The sequence below is a fragment of the Suncus etruscus genome, chromosome 12 (assembly GCF_024139225.1).
Source record: "Suncus etruscus isolate mSunEtr1 chromosome 12, mSunEtr1.pri.cur, whole genome shotgun sequence".
NCBI classification, from domain to species: domain Eukaryota; kingdom Metazoa; phylum Chordata; class Mammalia; order Eulipotyphla; family Soricidae; genus Suncus; species Suncus etruscus.
This window is the reverse complement of record NC_064859.1, coordinates 102,351,591-102,371,638: the sequence shown is the minus strand read 5'-3', so window position 1 is coordinate 102,371,638 and position 20,048 is coordinate 102,351,591. Positions and strand designations below refer to the sequence as shown.

Below are 20,048 nucleotides of genomic sequence, written 5' to 3'. Positions count from 1 at the left end.
CCCTGTTACCCCCAGAGCTTGCCACTTTTCTGTGGGGGCATTTCTGGAAATGAAGAGCAGGTGGGACCAGCGGGGTGCTGGCCAGGGGACGAGGAGAGACACACACAGGCAAGCCTGCAAGTGGGGGGCAGAGAGGACAGGAGGCCCTGGGAGACTGGGGGGAGGAGATGGAGCCTCGAGAGCAAGGGGAGCGCATGGAGAGGGGCGGGCCGGCCCAGGGGTGCCCTGCGCTCACCTTGGAGGACCAGGGCGTCCAGGTCCCGGTCGATGCCCAAGAAGTAGCACTTCCTCCAGAGGCCCGCGTAGGTGGCGAAGAGGGGCCGCCCGCACCCCGCGTCCAGCCCGCCGAGCCCCAGGCGCGCGCGCCACGCCTCGGGGTCCCCGGGCAGGGGTTGGGGGCCTCGGGCCCGGGCCGGGGGCGCGGGCGCGTCCCGCAGCGGCAGGTGCGACAGCGGCATCAGGCGGCTGCGCTGGTCCGGGGGGTCGCGGCCGGCCCGGGGGCGCTCGCAGCGCTGCTTGTGGCGCCGGGGGTCGGTCTCGTACCAGTGGTCGGTGCCGATGGCCGCGAGCAGCAGCGCCAGCGCGCCCAGGCCCAGGCCCAGGCTCAGCCCCGACACCGGAGCCCGCCGCGCCATCCGCGCCCCGCGCCGCCAGACACAATGCGCGTCTCCAGCCCCGCGCCCCGCGCCCCGCGCCCCGCCTCCGCTCCACGCGGGGCCCCGCACCCGCCCGAGGCGCAAGGCCGCCGCCCGCACCCCGCACCCCGCACCCCGGCGCCGGCGCGATCGGACGGGATCGGGTCGCTGTGCGCCTCCGGACCCCGCGCCCAAAGGCTCGCGCGCGCCTGGAGACCCCCCGGTCCCAGGGCACTGGCCAGCTGGGGCGCGCCTCCCAGACCCCCTTAATCCTGGTCCGGCCCTTGGAGAGCCTGGGGACCACTCACGGCCGGACCCTCTCAGCCCCCCCCCCAGTCCCGGGCACTGACCAGCTGGGGCGCGCCTCCCCGGACCCCCTAATCTTGGTCCGGCCCTACGCGCGCTCCTGGAGATCCCCCCAGTCCCCGGGCACTGACTGGCCAGCTGGGAAGAGCCGCCCAGACCCCCTTAATCCTGGCCCGGCCCTGCCCCCGTGCCTGGAGACCCCTCAGGGTCGGATCCCCGGACCCTCTAGCACGCGTGCGCCTGGAGACCCCCCACCCACCCACCCAAGCCTCGGACACTGGACAGGATGGGGCTCGCCACCCCCGGGCCCCCTTAATCTTGGCCCGACCCTACGCACGCTCCTGGAGACCCCCGATTCCCCGACACTGGCTAGGCTGCAGCGCGCCTGAGGACCCCCTCACCCCTCCGGCTCGTGCGTGTCTGGAGATCCCCCAAGCCTCGCACACCGGACAGGATGGGGAGAGCCTTCCCGGACCCCTTAATCCTGGCCCGGCCCTGCGCGCGCTCCTGGAGACCCCCGATCCCCGGACACTGGCTAGGCTGGAGCGCGCCTGGAGACCCCGCGCGGACCCCAGAACCCCTTGGCTTGCGCGGGCCTGGAGACCTCTCCCCCGAACCCCGGACACTGGCCAGGATGGAAAGAACCTGCCCAGACTCTTTAATCTGGAGACCCCGCTCAGATCCCCGCACCCCACCTGGCTCGCGCGCAAACGGGACCCCGAATCCCTACCAGGCCCTGCGCGCGCCCCTAGACTCCCCGACACTGTCCAGGTTCGGGCACGCCTCCCTGGAGCCCCTAAACCTGGCCCGGTTCGCTCGCTCGCGTCTCGGGACCCCTCCACCAACCCTGGCCCGGCTGGAAGCGCCACGGACGGACCCCTGAACCCTAAAACGGCTCGCGCGCGGGAGGCTCCGGACCTCACGCAGACCCCCACATCCCCACCAGGCTCGCCCAGACTTTTCTCCAACTCTCCCTTCCCCCGCGTCCCCTGTTTCTCACAGCCTTAGCCGGGGTCTTTATATCCAGCCCGGCGGCTCCACCCCCTTACCCCCCAACTGCCTGTGCGCCTCCCTCCTCTCCACTGGCTCCAGCTCGGACCTCCAAGCTGTCCACACACAGACACACAGACACACACACAGACACACACAGACACACACACACACACACACAGACACACACACACACCCCTCTGACCCACGCTGTCACTTGGCCCAGTGGATCCGAGTCACTCCAGCCAATTTTCTCCCCCGCTGACCAGTAGGGTCATCGACCTCTAGGTCTGGAGTCCCCAAAACCCCCATCCTCGGTCAAAGCCTTCACAGCCTTCTCGGGTCCTGCCCACTCCAACTCCTTCGTCCTGGAATGCAGTCTGGGCTCCTGGAACTTCAGAGCCAGGGACCCGTCCCTGCTCCCCAGGGGTCCCTCTGAAAGGCTTTGCTGATTCCAGGGCCTCGAGTTTCCTGCTGGACAGAGGAAGGTCTTCAGCCTGAGCAGAGACTCCAGGCAGCCTGGCATTCTGCAGAGCAAAGAGAGGGTGACCACCACCCCTCACGGGAAAGAGGGGAGAGGAAGCTCTAGCCCCATCCTGCGTCTTTCCCCAGAACCCATAGCTCCCTCGTGTCCCTAGCTGCCCCTGTCACAGGACTCATTAGGGTCCCACATCACGGGGCCCATCAGTGCCTCTGACACCCCCAAGTCAACGCCTGCATCTGCCAGACTGGCGTTTACTCTCCCCACCCCTGGTGTCACCGGAGGGACCAAGTGTGTCAAGGTTGCACTGAAACGTCGCCCAGGCTATGCCCTGGGCCTCCTTGGACCCCGGGGCGTGGAGGGGGCCTTCCTGCTGACCTGACAGGTGTGAATGTGCTTTGGATGTTCTCCCTCCAGTGGCATCTCTGGGCAAGCTCCGATCTAATTAAGGAAGACAAAGAAAGATCATTTCGGAGCTCCACTCACCTCCGAGCCTCCCCTTAAAGACGCAACGCTAAGCTCATCAAAGGAGTCTTATCTGGATTGAGACCAAAACGATGAGACTTACGAGCTAGCTTTCTTTTATTCATACTCTGTCGTCGTCATCTGTGTCAGTCCCAGTGCCAGTGGGTTCTCGGAGAACAGAGTCTGCGAGTGAGGTCCTGTGTGCTTTCTTTTTACCGAATGCCTCCTGAGATCCTGTCATTACAAACATGGAGGATCCCAGGGGCAGTTAAACCCTTGGCGTATCCTCAACCATCACGACCAACAGCTCTTTTAATTTTTGATAAGCATGGGGGAGGCTAGAAGAAATAACCATTGTGGCTCCTTTCAGAGTCCGTGACTCTCTCTCTCTGTCTCTCTCTGTCTCTTTACTCTCACACACACACACACACACACACACACACACACACACACACACACACAAAACATACAACACTCTCTCTTTCTCTCTCTCTCTCTCTCTCTCTCTCTCTCTCTCTCTCTCTCTCTCTCTCTCTCTCTCTCTCTCTCTCTCTCTCTCTCTCTCTCTCTCTCTCTCTCTCCCTGCACCAGCAGAAAACGGCCTCTTTTCCAGGCACTTGTGCCGGACTTAAAAGCATCTCATGCCCTGCCTGGCTCTCCTGGCCAGAGCCCTTTGATCCACCCCCTTTCTCGGAAAGCAGCATCTTCCTGGAGGTTCATTTATGGCTCCGTTTAAGAACAGTCTCTGCACATGATCCAAAGGTTATCGGATGATAGATCACCCTTGACAGTGTTTCATAAAAAGCTGTCATACGTTACAAATTCGGGCTGGCAGCCTGGAATGCGCACGCCGCCTCTGCCGGCCAGTGTTGGGGAACCTCGGCGGGGAGGTGACGACAGATGTGGGCCCTGATTTTGCTGCCCACTGCTCTGTCCCTGTTCCTGAAACAGGAACATTGTTCCCAACAATGAAATCTCACCCATCCTTGGCTAGAGGAGTGAAGAAGGCAGAGCTAATGGAGTCACTTTGGGGGCAAAAATTATAGGCAGGCAACCTGGGGGTGTGGGTAGAGTGGGGAACAGTCCCCTGGTTGTCATGGGTAAAAGCAAACCATGAGACTTGCCCCGGAGTCATGTGATCTCCAGGGATGCTTTGCCGTTGGCCGGAAGGATGCTCTTGGGCAGCTGGAGGTGACGGCCAACGTGGTACTTGACTGTGTCTGTCCAGCCCCCAGATTTGGAAGCTTCCTCCTTCAATGCCGCCATAAGAGGAGAAATTTCGGGGCCGGGTAGGTGGCGCTGGAGGTAAGGTGTCTGCCTTGCAAGCGCTAGCCAAGGAAGGACCGCGGTTCGATCCCCCGGTGTCCCATATGGTCCCCCCAAGCCAGGGGCGATTTCTGAGCACATAGCCAGAAGTAACCCCTGAGCGTCAAACGGGTGTGGCCCAAAAACCAAAAAAAAAAAAAAAAAAAAAGAGGAGAAATTTCTGTCTGTGTTGTGTAGTCACAGAGCTGACATGCTTTTATGATGGCAAGACAACCCTTGGAGGAGGAAGAGCCTCAGAAGCGAAAATAAATGAGAGGATTCTGGGCAGACATGGAGACCTGAGTCCAGCTGGAGTCAGAAGATGTGAAGGACAGTTGGAACCACGGAGCCCAGTAGGGTCTCCTGGTGGTCATGTGATGGCTAAGGTGCCTTCTAGTCTCCCATCCCTGCTGCCATCTCCAACCCTCCTTCCCTTGCCAGAGTTCAGAAAACAAGAACCACTGCTTACAGGACAGAACTAGAGACCATGTTCTGGCATCAGTGCATCCAAGATGCCAAGAACCAGGGTCCAGCAGCCTCCCTACATCTTCCTCCCCTGGAATGCTGACAAGTTGTCCAAGTCTGACCCTGAATTTTAGGACATTTTTCACAGTCTCAAAGTGGCAGGAGTGTCTCTAGAAATGTCTCTTATCCTTCGTCTGCTTCTCTCTCACTTGTCTCTCTTTCTCTCTCACAGCTGCAATGCTACTGCTGTTTCCTCCTTTGCATCCTGATGCCACACACACACACACACACACACAGAGACAGACATACACACACAGACATACACACACATACACAGAGTTATCCCAGATACTGGCACCAAAGGCATCGACCTCAAACACGTGTGACCTGTCACCCTCCTGTGTCACGTGTCCCCATCATGAAAACATGTCAGCTCTGTGACAACGCAGACAGAAATTTCTTCTCTTGTAGCGGCACTGAAGGTGGAAGCTTCCAAATCTGGGATCTAGACAGACACAGCCAAGAACCACACTGACCGCCACCTCCATCTTCCTAAGACCATCCTTCTGGCCAAGGGCAAAGCATCCCTGGAGATCACTGACTCCCGGCAGCCTACCCCTGGGGGCCCAGGCCTGGGTCAGCCTCAAGGTTTTGCCTTTACCATTCTGCAACCAGGTTGGCTTTAGCCACACCATTACCCACTCAGGAGCTCTTGGCTATTCACAGCTCCCATAGCACTGACACATTTTCAGCCAATGGACCGGCCATGCTGAAATATTTAGGATGCCAAAAACTTCCACACACTTATCCTAATATCTTGCTGCTTTCTGGCCTTCCTCACAAATTTCTATATGGTCAGGAGGTTCTGTAGAGAATATTTCCTTATGCCAAGGTGCGCACACAGCAATCTCCATTTATGGCGGGCCTTGGCAGTGATGTATGACATAGCTCCGCTGAGCTAACCAGGAAGACGGTAAAATGCTCCCCCCACCCAACACACACACCTCACTGCTGAGGACTAAACGCAATCTCTCTTCATTTCAAACACTGGGGCCCCATCCAATGTGGAGGATGCAGTTGATTCAACCCAATGAAGCCCTGGCGGCTATTGAGGGGCGTTCAGGGGCCTGCTCAGAGCCTGTTCCCGACACTGAGGGGAGGCGACAGTCTGCTCATGTTGTCGACCTCAGGCACGTCGCTTCTGCAAACAGCTAAGCTCCAAGTGTCGCGTTCAATAAGAGACTGAGGCAGCTGATGTTAACTCCAAATTGTTCTTTGGGCGCAATTTCCCTGTAATTTCTCGGCATCTCTTGAGCACCCCATGGTCGTGAGTGTGTCAGATGCTGCTGGCTGAGAGGGAGAAAAATATACAAAAATAAATAATAGAGTGATAGCACAGTGGTAGGGCGTTTGCCTTGCACGTGGCTGGCCCAGGACGGACCCGGGCTTGATCCCCAGCATCTCATATGGTCCCCAGAGCCTGCCAGGAGCAATTTCTGAATAAAAAACCAGGAGTAATCCCTGAGCGCAGCTGGGTATGGACCCAAAACCATAAACAAACAAACAGGCCTCACAGGTTCCCAGGGGCTCTGAGGCAGGAGGAAGGAAAGACCAGAGACTGTGTGTGTGTGTGTGTGTGTGTGTGTGTGTGTGTGTGTGTGTGTGTGTGTGTGTGTGTGTGTGTGTGTGTGTGTGTGTGTGTGTGTGTGATGGGGTGGGCATGAGAGGGTCGTTCCCAGCTGAGTCCCGGCTCTACCAGGGCATAGCTCACAGCAATCCTGAGCGTCAGCCCTGCCTCGGGCCTCGCCCACATGCATGGCAGGTGGGTAGCATTGTCAGAAACGGGATGTCTGGAACCGACAAGCACCGCACCACCCCGAAATAGACGGTGCTGCTAGGATTCGCGTTAGGCAGTGCTGGGTGTCAACCCTCTTTTGCACATTCCTGGATTCAGCTGTTTCCTTTTGGGCGCGTTGGAAACTCATATGGTAAAAAAGGAGGAGAAGAAGCCCACTTCCAGCAACCTGCACCCCTCAGCCCCACTCTCCTGGGGGAAGGCTGGTAACAGGGGGCTCACCAGTTACTTCACCGGAGAGAGGGAATGGACCATGTGGGCTAGGGAGAAGAATTGGGGGTGCAAAGGTGTCCAATCTGGTTCACAGCAGCTCAGGACGTGGCCCCTGTGAGTTTCCAGTGTTTCCTCGCCCCAACCTTCCGCACGGAGACAGAAACTCCAAGGCAACACAGTCTGGGCCACAGCTGCCCTCACAACACCCCCACTTCCCACCTGCCCTCCTGAGGAACGACTCATGCCTCATCGCTAACTGGGATCCCCACTCTGATAGAGGCGCAGGCCTGGTCCGTGGGTGGAAGTGCTGGGGAGCCGGTGAGTCTGAGGTCCTCCCACACTGATGTGGCCGGGGTGGGGGCCCAGCTGTTGGTGGCCTGGCTCAGGGCTCTCTGCTCTGCAGACACGCTGTCACGTTATCCCCGCTGTCTCCTCTGTCCCCAGGGCTCGGCCACCTCCCGTGCCTGTCACATCAAGTCAGGCCCAGCCCTGCGCTGGCCTCTGGCTGTCTCCATCTCCAGCTCTCCCTGCTCTGAGCGCATCAGCTCCACAGAGCAGGGGAGAGGCCAGTGGTGAATTTGCTGCTGTTATTTCCCCGGTCCCCAGTTCTGTCACACTGGTGGAGAGGCCACCCCGGGGGTCTGCAGACCTGCCTCACCTCCAGCCCTTCTGGTCAATTTTCCCACCCCTCCTGCAAGTCCCCTCAAGCAATCCTCCTTCCTCTTCTTCATCCTCATCTTCATCCTCATCCTCATATCTTCAATCCACCCTGCCCCGTGCCATTTCCACCCCAGCCATCTTTTCCCCTGCCTCTTATGGCAAGGCTGGAAGGTGATTAAACCCACAGTTCCTACTTTCCTCTCCTGCTCTCTCTGGCCCCCCTTCCAGTCAAACAATACCCCTGACATCCCTCAAAAAAATTCTCTCAGGGTCCCGCCACCTCCCCTCCCTAACCACAGCACTAGTCTTCTACTAAGGCTGAGCAATCAGGGAAGTGAGCCCCACCACTCAGCCTCGAACCCCACTTCCCAGCCTCCCCTGGTTCCTGCTCATCTCCAGGACCTACCCCAAGAGCACAAGGTCAGCCCTCAGTCTTAAGTTTTCCTCTTTCCTGTGCACACTCACTCCCCATGAAGCATGTCCAGTCTCATAAGGAAACTCCCATGCTCTCTTTTTTTTTTTTTTTTTTTTTTTTGGTTTTTGGGCCACACCCAGCGGTGCTCAGGGGTTACTCGTGGCTGTCTGCTCAGAAATAGCTCCTGGCAGGCACAGGGGACCATATGGGACACCGGGATTCGAACCAACCACCTTAGGTCCTGGATCGGCTGCTTGCAAGGCAAATGCCGCTGTGCTATCTCTCCAGGCCCTCCCATGCTCTCTTGAGGGCCCCCCTCAAGCTTTCTGCTCCTTTATTTGCCCAGCACAAGGGCCACATCGCTACCACCTGTCTTCATAAAATGTTGATAAATCATAGGAAAGCAAAAACAACAATGCAGAAAAGCTATTCATGTAGCCAGAAACTAGCCAAGAGCCCGAAAACAGATGAGTGGATAAAGAAACTGTGGTACATTTACACAGTGAAATACTACACAACTGTTAGGAAGAAAAATGAAGTCACAGGCCAGACAGACAGAATGGAGGTAGGACATTTGCCTTGCATGCAGAAGGATGGTGGTTCGAATCCCGGCATCCCATATGGTCCCCCTGAGTCTGCTGGGAGCAATTTCTGAGCATAGAGCCAGGAGGAGCCCCTGAGCACTGCCGGGTGTGACCCAAAACTAAAAACCAAAGACCAAAAAAAAAAAAAAAAATGAAGCCACAAAATTAGCTTACCCATGGATGGATATGGAGAGTATTATGCTGAATGAAAGGAGTCAGAGGGAGAGAGACAGACATAAAATAATCATACTCATTTGTGGGATATAAAAACAGATCGTATGATAACAATATCCAGAGACAATAGGGATGAGGCCAGGAGGACCAGTCTATGGTAGAAAGCCTGTCACAAAGAGCAGTGAGTGTAGTAATGGCAGAGAAGAGACCTTATGATAATGAGTTGGAAATGACCACTCTAAAAATATCTGAGTGCTGAGAGGAGGGTGCTATGCATGATACCCTTTCAGGAACAATAGTGCAAATCACAGTGTCTAAAAGGAAAAAAAAAAGGGAAAGAGAGAGAATGAGAGAGAGAGAGAAAGAGAGAAGAAGAAGAAGAAGAAGAAGAAGAAGAAGAAGAAGAAGAAGAAGAAGAAGAAGAAGAAGAAGAAGAAGAAGAAGAAGAAGAAGAAGAAGAAGAAAAATGTCCCAGAGGCAAGCAGGGGAAAGGGCAAAGAGGAGGGTGGAAAAAACTATCAGAAAAATAAGTGAGGGACCAGAGAGATAGCACAGCGGTGAGGCATTTGTTTTGCACGCCATCGACCCAGTATAGACCCAGGTTTGATTCCCGGTGTCCCATATGGTCCCCAAGCGAGGAGTGATTTCTGAGCTCAGAGCCAGGAGAAACACCCAAGTGCTGTTGGGTGTGGCCTCCCAAAAAAAAAAAAAAACCTATTATAAACAACCTTGTAATCACTATTTAATAATTAAATGACTTCACTTTGGAGCTATAGCACAGCAGGAAGGACATTTGCCTTGGATGCATTTGACCTGGGTTCAATCCCTAGCATCCCATATGGTCCCCTGAACACAGAGCCAGAAGAACCCCTGAGCACTGCCAGGTGTGGCCCAAAAAACAAACAAAATTTTAATGAGAAAATCACACACTGTGCTGAAAATGGTGCCACGCATGCTGAGAGTGCCACTCTGGGACGCAAACCAGCCCCATGAGCAGACTTCACCTTGGCTGTGACTTGGACCTTGGAAGTGATCGTGGGTGGAACTGAGAGTGGACCAGCCCTGCTCTGGAGCAAATCATTAGTGCTGTGCCCCTCAGAACTGGCCGGATACCCTGGTTCCCCACCATGTGGCCCTGTGTTGCTGCTGGGTTGGCAAGTAATTCTGGACACTGAGTGCCCAGGATGCCAGAGAGAGTGGCCCTGGCCAGCCGGGCTTTCTGCTCCAGCGGCTGCGGCTTGTGGTGGCCTCTTCCTTTGCTCTCCATGTGTTTCTCCCTTTCCCAGGAACCCAAACGCCTGAGCCCTGATCACACCCTCCCCTGGGATGGCCTCCTGAGTCCCCGGCTTTGCCAGTGGGAGCACAGCTGGCAGAGTCCCTGCAGCTCTGGGCTTTTTGGATCTGAGGACCCAGAGACTTGGCCAGTGAGGTGGAAACAGAAGTTCTGAATGAGCCCCGGAAAGGTGAGGCCTTAGGACAGACAAGGGCACACAGAAATCGGGCGAGAGAAGCAGGTGTTTGTATCAGAAGTGGGAGGTTAAAGACCATCTCTAGGGGCCGGACTGACAGCACAGTGGGAAGGACATTTGTCTTGTAGGTGGCTGCCCTGGGTCTGATCTCTGGCATCCCATAGGATCCCCAGAGCCTGCCAGGAGTAATTCCTGAGTGCAGAGCCAGGAGTAACTGCTGAGCAGTTCTAGGTGAGGCCCAGAAACCAAACCAAAAAACAAAGATTAAACTAAAAAAAAATAAATACCTCCCCAAACAAGCCTCTCGGAGGTATTTCTTTCTTCCAGCTCCAGAATTTGGAGGATCCTGGCCCTCTCTGCGGGGTTCTGGCTCTGGGGTACAGTGGGGGGAAAGGAGCTCGAGGGCATGTGGTGACTTGGCTGGAAAACACTGTCAAGCCATGCCAGGCCATCCCGCTGTGCTCCTGATGGCGCCAGATGGCAGCCGACTGATGGATGAGGCAGATGGGCTCGTGCCTGCGCACCGAAGCACCTGCCCACTCCTGCTCAGCTCTTGGTGCTCTTCCTCCTTCCCCCAAGCAGCCCATAAATTTCCTCTGACAAGGTCCTGCCCCTGGGCATAGAAAATTGGGCCAGCCAGGTCCCTGGGGATGCTCCTACCCTGTAGGAGTTTGCTGGCAAAGTTCTTTCTGGGGCTCAGTGGCCGGAGGTCAGGTCAGCCATCTAGCTGCACATAGGACATGGTCCTGCAGTCATACTGTCAGCAACCATGGGACAGGCACTGCAAGGATTGTTAGGGTCTGGAATTGAAGGATGAGACCACTCAATTGAAATAAAGCAAAGCAAAGCTTTATTCCGTCAACCAACAAGCTATAAACTGACTGGACAGGGCCACCTTCGCAGGAGACTACCCTCTCTCCCCAGGGGACCGAAAGCCAGGTTATATAGGGCTAAAAGCAGGAAGTCTTTACCTTGAAGTTGATTGACTGTTATCTTGGGTGTTTCATTATGTTCTCTTTGTTTTCTTTTCAGGTTTTTGGGCCACACCCAGTGGCTATGAGCTCAGAAATTGCTCCTGGCTTGAGCTCCTCATCATGCCCTTTTATGGCTAGATGTCCAGGGTGGTATGTTATGGTTTATAGGGCATTGGGGTCTGTCATTATTGCTGGGATAGAAACTTGGCCCTTAAATGGAAACTTAACATTGGGTCGACAAGATGGAGTCCCTTCTGCTCTAGGCTTTACATGGTCCTATGGTCATGCTGCCAGCATCAATGGGGCTGGGCACTGTGAGGATCACAGCCCAAGGTGGACATGCTTTGTCTATCTCCTCAATGGCAGCCACATAGCAACCAGTGATGGGTTGACTCCGTTTCTTTTTGTTCCTGTTCTTGAGGGGAGTGGTTGAGGCCACACCAGGGGATACTCAGGGCTTACTCCTGCCTCTGCACTCAGGAATCACTCCTGGTGAAGGTCAAGGGAGCATATTGGATTCCGGGGATCAAACCTGGGTTTTCAATGTGCCATGCAAATGCCTTCCCCTTTGTGCTATTGCTCCGGCTCCCTTACAGTTTTTGCAAAGGTTCGTCCAAGCCAGAACTGGAAGATAAAACCAGGGGATGCCGGAGTGGGTTGGCAACCCCACCTGCATTTTTGTGTGTGCTTCTGTGTCCCCGTGCCCTCTCCTGCCAGCTGTCTGGCATACACCTCAGCAGCTCTGCAGACACCAGCCCAGGTGGCTGGAACGATCCCAGGACCATCCCACGAATGAGCCTCAGGAATCAGTAAAAAGGCCACTTCCCTGCTCAACACTGAAACCAGTGGGGTCCACAGATGGAGTTGGGGAGCACCCGTCCCTCAGTAGCTGGGGGCCACGTGCTCCCACTGCCTAGCTCTGTCTGGGAGAACCTCACAACCACAGTTTTTCTTGAGTCCCATAATCCCAGCCACACATCTGAACCCCAATTCCTGAGAAATGCCACAACCCCCTGTAGCCCTAGGAGCTGTCCATGACTTCTTCCCTTGAAGGTGCTTCCGGCTATCCAGCTATATTCACTGTTTATGTTCAGGTGCCCAACTTTCTCGGCCCTCTGCGATTCACCTCTTAGGATTAGACTTGGGGTTTGGCATGATGGTTCCCCTAAATTGAAATGTTTCTGTGTGCACACAGCTCTCCCGAGGCCCCCAGCGAAATTGGTTTCCTATAAAAACTCTGCAGTGCTTATCTGTAATTAACAGAAAGTGGCACGCTCCCAGGTTCCCTTCCCCAAGTCTGGCGCTGCGATCCCCCGGGCGCAGTTTATTCCTACAGAGCAGAAATTAAGAAGGTTTTTGAAAATACATAAATGTGTGTCTTTCCCCTACCAGAAAGGTTCTGGGGGGAGATTAGTGGATTCCACGGAAGGATGCGAGACACAGGGACCCAGGGACCAACAGTCCCTCACCCTGAGAGTCAATTCCAGAGATGTTTGATGCCGCCCCAGGTCCAAACAAAGTGGGTGTGGTCGGAGGGGGTACCTGCTTGAGCTTGACCTTCCTCCCACCAACCAGGACTCATCAAGTGGGGTTCTGGGGGGTTGGGGTGAGGGTCCTTTTAAGGAAGTGCAAAGGAAAGTTGGCTCGGCTCCATGCTGCTTTCACACTGTTCAAGTCCTGGTGGCTCTAACCTAAGTGCCATGGACCTGTTTGCAGGACTGAGTGACCGGAAATCGAGGGAACCTGTCACAAGTGATTCTTGGGGGGCCTCTGTGACTTGTCCCAGCTGCAGGGCCTGGTGGACATAGGGTGGTCGGTCTCTCCGCTCCAGGAAGGGGCTAGATTGGGGCCAGGACCCAGCTGCCCGCCAAGCCTCTGCCATGAAGCAGGAGTCCATGGAGGGGCCTGGAAGCCAGGCTCTGTGCTCAGGGCTCACTGGTTCTGAGCTCAGGGAATCAAATGTGGTCCCTGGAATCAAACCTGCATCTTCTGCATGCAAGGCAAATGCCTTCCTTGTCTTTTCTCTCCTGCATTGCATTGACTCATTTATGTTTGTTGTTGTTTTTAATAAATACATTTTTAATTGAATCACCATGAGATTCACAATTACAAAGTGGTTTGTGATTCAGTTTCAGTCATACAATGGCCAACACCTTCATCAGGGCACATTTTCTACCACCAGTGTTCCCAGTTTCCCTCCTGCCTTCCCCACTGCCTGCCTCAATGGCAGACATTTTCTTTTCTCTGTCTGTCTGTCTGTCTGTCTCTCTCTCTCTCTCTCTCTTCCTCTCTTGCTCTGTCTCTGTGTCTTTCTGTCTCTCTGTCTGTCTGTGTCTCTCTGTGTCCCTGTCTCTATCTCCTTGTGTCTTCTTCTGTCTCTATCTTTGCTTGTCTGTTGCATATGTAAATATTTTGGGGATTATTATGTTACTGACCCTACCCTGATCCGGTGACTGTGCCCTACCCTAGGGTGTGACCTGGCATTCTGCCCCCACCCTAGGGTGGTACCTGATTCTGCATCCACCATTGGGTGGTATCTGATCCCACCATTGGGGTGGTACCTGATTCTGGGGGATAAAAACAAGGGTCTGTGGAAGGCGAGGGGCTTTTGGCTGGAACTGATGCTGAGGCTTTGGACTTCAGTCTTGTCCACCGAATAAAGCTAATATTTCCACAAGCCTGACTGTCTGCGAGCTGTTTACCCGCCGCTTCACCTCAGAACCATCGGCTAGACAGGGTGGCAGATGCGTGCTCCAAGCTGGAGGGGAAAGACCTCATCCTCCATCCCTCCATCTGTCAACCTTTTCAGGGGCTGACTTGTAACACCTGTCTATCTGCCACTCTGTCTCTCTCTGTCTCTCTTTGTCCCCCTGTCTCTGTCTCTCTGTCTCTTTCTGTCTGTCTCTTTCTGTCTCTCTGTCTCTATCTCTCTGTCCTCTTAGATTCTGTGGCTTGAATCCCATTACTGAAAGGGGACTGACTCATTTGTGAAACAGGACCAGTCTGTGACTCTGTGTCAATAACTCTACAACCTCCTTCTCTGAGTCTACATTGCTGTTTCCCATCAGACACTCCACAGAGACTCTCAGACGTTTCTGGCCCCGAATTTTAGACCTCAGCCTGGGCAGGCTGGCATGTGGACTGAGGGCAGAGGTAGGTACAGTAGCCCAATGAGGGTCACAGAGAGATCTGAGGCAAGATTCGCTATAAACATCACACCCCAGCAGCCACCACAGACAGCGCAGGTGAGACATTGCGGGCCTTGCACCCCGCTTTGCAGACCCAGACCCTGGTTCAACACCCAGCCATGCATAGAGCCCCCCAAACACTGCCAAGGGGCCCCCAAACAGTGGAGCCTCATAGCTCCTGAGCAGCACTGGGTGTGGCAGAAGCCCCAAACCCTCCCCAGAGCCCGAGTCTGAATTTGAAAGAATCACCACAAAGAACAAGGAAAATGAGTCAGGCTAGAGAAAAAAGAAGCCCAGCGCCTCGCGTAGAGATGCAACGAGGGAGTCTGGAAGGCTTCCAAGCACACTGGTCAGCCGCTGAGTAAAATCAGAAAAGCTGGTCAGCTGCTGAATAAAACCAGAAAAAAATTCCCAGACGTGCCATGAGCTGATAAGGCCTCACTCTCTGCTATCTGATAATGCTCCCTGGGAAAGATTTTGCTTCATTTTCCTGCTTTTCTGCCTGGCCTCTGGTTGTTTGGGAAGAAAGAAGAAAGGCCAAGGGCACCCAGCAGCAATAACTCCAGGTTTACCGTCTCAGGGGTGCTGGCCTGAGGCTCGACTTCGTATCTTGCTCTTTTTTTTTTTTTTACAGATGGTGAAAACACAGACTATAAAATTTCAGCAAGTCTTTCAGGTCTTGAGACTCATCAAGGAGCAGCTGCGATGCCCAGAATTCCAGCATCCCCAAGTGTGAATGGTGGGCTGTGCATTCCACAGTCCCAAGAGAGAGAGAGAGAGATGCCCATACCCCCAATTAGAGTAGGACAAGAGAGGCAGGTCCGGCAGCAATTCCAACGCAGGAAATAATCCACACACAGCTTGGAAGGAATAGCAAGCCAGAAACTAACACCGAAAGCTGTTCACAATCCACAAGCCAGTTGCTACCAGTGGAACCATGAGCCAAGGTGGCAACCACCCTTCCAGGCCTCCTGAGTGTAGCAGGTCAGCCCCTGAAGAGGTTGACTGATGGAGGGATGGAGAATGAGGCCCTTTTCTTCCAGCTCGGAGCACGCGTCTGCCACCCTGTCTAGCCCATGGTTCTGAGGTGAAACGGCGGGTAAACAGCTCGCAGACAATCAGGCTCGTGGAAATATTTGCTTTATTCGGATGGACAAAACTGAAGTCCAAAGACTCAGATTCAGTTCCAGCCAGCAAAAAGCTCCTCGCCTTCCACAGACCCTTGCTCTTATCCTCCAGAGTCAGGTCCCACCCAATGGTGGGATCAGATACCAACCAATGGTGGAAGCAGAATCAGGTCCTACCCTAGGGTGGGGGCATAATGCCAGGTCACACCCTAGGGTAGGGCACAGATTAGGGTGAGCAACATAGTAATCCCCCAAAATATTTACATACACAACACCTGAGTATCCTTTATTGGGATAAACAAAGCCACCCCGCAAGGGAGGGGAAAAAGCCAGATGAGGAGGCAATGGGGAAACATCTTTTTAACAAGAAAACCAAAGAAACCAATTGAAGACATCTAATTAGAAGGCAATATGAAGACCAATCCAAGGTCCTCTACCAACACCAAGCTTCCAACCCACACACTAACCAGCCCTCTCTCAGGGGAAAGAGACAAGGATATAGTGTCTTTTTCTGGTAAAGAAAGGCTTTACTGGGGCTGGAGAGATAGTATGGAGGTAAGACATTTGCCTTGCATGCAGAAGGATGGTGGTTCAAATCCCAGCATCCCATATGGTCCCCTGTGCCTGCCAGAGGTGATTTCTGAGCATAGAGCCAGGAGTAGCCCCTGAAACCCCTGAGCACTGCCAGGTGTGACCAAAAAAAAAAAAGAAAGAAAGAAAGGCTTTACGCATGGGCTACGCCATGGGCCCTGGACTGTCAGAGGCAGCACCCAGGCTCTCTTCCACCAGGCATCTCAGCCACCTTCTTCGGGGCTCTGCTGCTTCTTGTGAAGAAGGTGGGCAGGCAGACCATGGGTGGGGACCCTCAGGTAACATCTGAGAAGAATTTCCTTCCAGAAATGCTCTACTCATGGTTCAAGACTGTGATCAAGTCTTTCGTCATCCAACAAGATGCACCATGAGATAAGTCCCAGGGCTAGCATCGGTCTTCACGGGCAGCATCCTTCTGGTGGGGCAAATGAGTGTTCATGCTACATTCTACAGTGGGGTCTTTCTGCTGTCACTTATTGTCTGCAAGATTCAGGGCTGCTGAAGACAAAACTCCTCTTCAGTTCCAGACCAATGCCAGAGGGGGCTCTGATCAATGACAACGCATGGATCCTGATCCTAGTCTATGAACCCTGATCAATGTGAGCATACTGATCCTGATTCGTGTCAGCCTATGGGCCCTGATCAATGTCAGCATTGGGCCCTGATCAATGACAGTGCACAGATTTTGATCAGGGCTAGTCTATAAACCCTGATCAATGCAAGCACACAGATGCTGATCAGTGTCAGCCAATGGGCCCTGATCAATTTCAGTCTATGGGCCCTGATTAATGTCCACACACGGGCCCTGATCGATGCTAGTATATAGACCCTGATCAATGTCAGCATGTTGGGCCTGATTGAGGCCAGTGTATCACCCTGAGCCCTCCTACCTGTGCCAGAGATTCAGGGGACCAATGGAGAACCCTCTGGGGTGAGGGTCCCGGCTTGCTCCCCTCAGCAGTCAGCAGTCAGGACACCAGAGCAAGACCTGCTCCATGGTGCCGCCTCTCCCATCCACACCGACAGCACCTGCTCTTGGCCTCTCTGATCTGGGGTGCGCTGAACCCTGAGGCCAGAGCAGCGGGATCACAGCTCCCCAGGGAGCAGAGATGGGTCTAACACACTTGGGCCTCTGCCCCCAAAAGTCATTATTTAACTCACATTTCACACCATTTGCTTGGAGGTAACAAAGTCCAACACGGGGGCACCCGAGGACAAGCTCAGGGTGGTTCCATGACTAAAGGCGTCGGCCTGGCAACTGTGAGGCTGCAAGTTTGATCCCTGGTGACACCAGCACATGCCAAATGGAGATCGGAAGCTCTGAGACCCTGGGCACACTGCAGGGTGTGAGCACCAAGTGAATGCCGACGTGTAAGTGCAACATGGGCAAAAGTGCAAGAAACACAAACAGGAAGTATAAGCCCCGGTCATTGCATCAGCAAAAGGGGGTGTTGCTTATGTGTATACATGTGCAAATATGTATGTGTGTACACATATGTCATATGTGTGGATGTGCATGGATGTGTGTGGCTATGCGTGTGTTTTGATTTTTTTGTTTACTTTGTTGTGTTGGTGTCCCCTCCTAGCTGCACTCGGGAATTACTCTTGGTAGGCTTGAGGGACCCTATGGGATGCCTGGTATCAAACCCAGGTCAGCTGAATGCAAGGCAAATGCCCTCTTCACTCTACTATCACTCCTACCCTGGATTTGTTGTTGTTGTTGTTGTTCTTGTTCTTGTTCTTGTTTCTGGGCCGCACCCAGCAGACTTGGGTGTTACTCCTGGCTCTGCACTCAGAAATGGCTCTTGGCAGGCTCAGGGAACCATATGAGATGCCAGGAATCAACCCAGGTCCCTCCTGGGTCAGATGCATACAAGGCAAATGCCCTGATGCTGTGCCATCTCTCTGGCCCTGGGCTTCCTTATTAAAGTAAAATCTTATCTCAGTTTTCTCATTGAAACACAAAGACCAAATAAATTAGTTAACCTTTTAATATTTAACCTTAATATTTTGTTTTATTGTTGTTTTTGTGCCTCACCTAGTGGTGCTCAGGGGTTACTCCTGGATCTGCGCTCAGAAATCACTCTTGGCAGGCTCAAGGGACCTTATGGGATGCAGGGAATCGAACCCAGGTCAGTTGCATGCAAGGCAAATGCCATCCCTGCTGTGCTATCGCTGACTCCAGTTCAGGACCTTTCGCCTCCTGCCAGCATCTCAAAACCTGAGCTCCCATTGGCCACCCCTGAGATACCCTGTTCCATGGCAGCCAGAAAATACAGCCAGGAACCAGCCGTTGTTTTTTCATCTGCACAGCTGAAGCGTGTCCTTCTCACCCCAAATGGCTCCTTAATATCTCTGACACACTCTCCTCCGTCTGCCAATACCATAATGTACGATCTGGCGGCTGACCCCCTGTTTCTTCTCTCGCCGGCAGGCCCTGAGCATGCCCAATCTTGCTGACTTTGGTGGCTGTGAGCGGCCAAAATATCCATCAACTCGAAGGTTTTAAAAAAATTTTCCAAAATAACAACCTTGGGAGGAATGTTCTCTGGGGCTCACGTTAAGTACTCTAGTCTCTGCTATTTTTTATAATTATTAATCATTTTTTAGTTAAGCACCATGGTTACAAATATGTTCATAATTGGGTTTCAGCCATAAAATGCTCACACACACCCTTTCTCGCCATCAATATCCCCTATTTCTCTCTTCCCCCACCCCTACCTGTCTTTGAGACAGGCATTGTATTTCTCTTTCTATCACAGTGTCTCTGCTGTAAGAAGTCCCCAGCTAGCCCTTTTCTTCCTGCAGGCCTCAAGAATGATTTCATGGTTCTGCAGGGACAAAGTTATGCAAGAAATTCACCTGTGAGTTGCTTCATCCAAGAGAATTTCTGGGGTAATAACTCCTCTGTGCCACACACTTTGGGGTTTCTCGGGCAGGGTTAGTGACTGACCTCTCCTTTCGGGGATCTGGAAGCTGCCACAGTTAGCTGTGTCCTTGCAAAGCTGCTTCAAGGTTGGTCACACACCAGTTAGAACAGACACTTTCAGTAGATGGAGTTTGGGGGGCGGGGGGAGGCAAAGCCACAAGCTTATGTGGTGAGCCTCAGAAAGGATTTGGGGCCTTACCCATGCACGAGTCTTCTCATTTCCAATAGGACTGCTGCTCTCCGGGTCAGTGGAGCCACAGAAACGGTAGTTGTGTGGGGCCGGAGCAATATTTGCCTTACATGAAGCTGAACTGGGACAAACCCAGGTTCCATCTCCGGCATCCCATATAGTCCCCAAGAGCCTGCCAGGAGCAACTTCTGAGTGCAGAGCCAGGAGTAACCCCTGAGTGTCACCTGGTTGTGGCCCAAAAACCTTTAAAAAAAGAGAATAACAGAAACTGTAGTTTTGGAGACTGTTGTTCCCTGTGGCTAGGGAGCTCCTGATTGAATTGCCAAAAATGAGAATCCAAGAATGCTGAGAAGGGCCTGGCACTTCCACCTCAGTGCTCCCATAGGCTTGAGACCCGGAAGGTCTCCTGGGCTCAAATTCAAAGACCAGGAACAAGGCCCTGATCTGGGCTGGCCTGGAGCACAGTGAGCTCACGTCTGCTCAGAACAGCACACACTCACACAGGCCCACGCAGACCATCTCGGACCCCATCCCTTGCTCCCTGCAGCTCTGCTCACCCTCAAAAATCTCTTGCTGAGGGCTGAAGGGATAGTACAGTTGTAGGGCATTATTAGCCTTGCATGTGGCCGACCCGGGACAAACCTGGGTTCGATTTCCAGCATCTCCTAGGGTCCCCTGAGCCTGCCAGGAGCGATTTCTGAGAGCAGAGCCAGGAGTAACCCCTAAGCACCGCTGGGAGTGGCCCCAAAATCAAAAAAGCAAAATCCCTTGCTGGGCCAAACAGCTCTGTGGGTGGGGCTGTTACTACCTTTGAGATTTCTCAACACTATTTTCTTGGGTCTATTTAACTGTCACTGTCGGCTCCCTCCGGCCAGATGTTTCTGGAAAGTTCTCCCTCCATCCACAGGGTCTACAGACAGACAGATGTTCATGGCCTTGGTGCTTGGACCTGCAACCAACCAGGTGACAGAGGCACATTCCCAGATGTCCTTGGGGACCAGCTCGCTCCTCTCACCTAACCACTGGGTTTGG

General features: G+C 53.8%; 1 protein-coding gene across 1 annotated transcript in view; it reads right to left on the bottom strand.

Annotated features, from left to right (window-relative positions):
• The window catches only part of TMEM178A (transmembrane protein 178A), a 40,115-nt gene extending 39,480 nt beyond the window's left edge, over positions 1-635 (bottom strand). Inside the window, 1 exon segment of the mRNA XM_049784706.1 lies at positions 236-635. Coding sequence (XP_049640663.1) covers positions 236-635 — 400 coding nt within the window.
• Between the last annotated feature and the right edge of the window lie 19,413 nt (positions 636-20,048).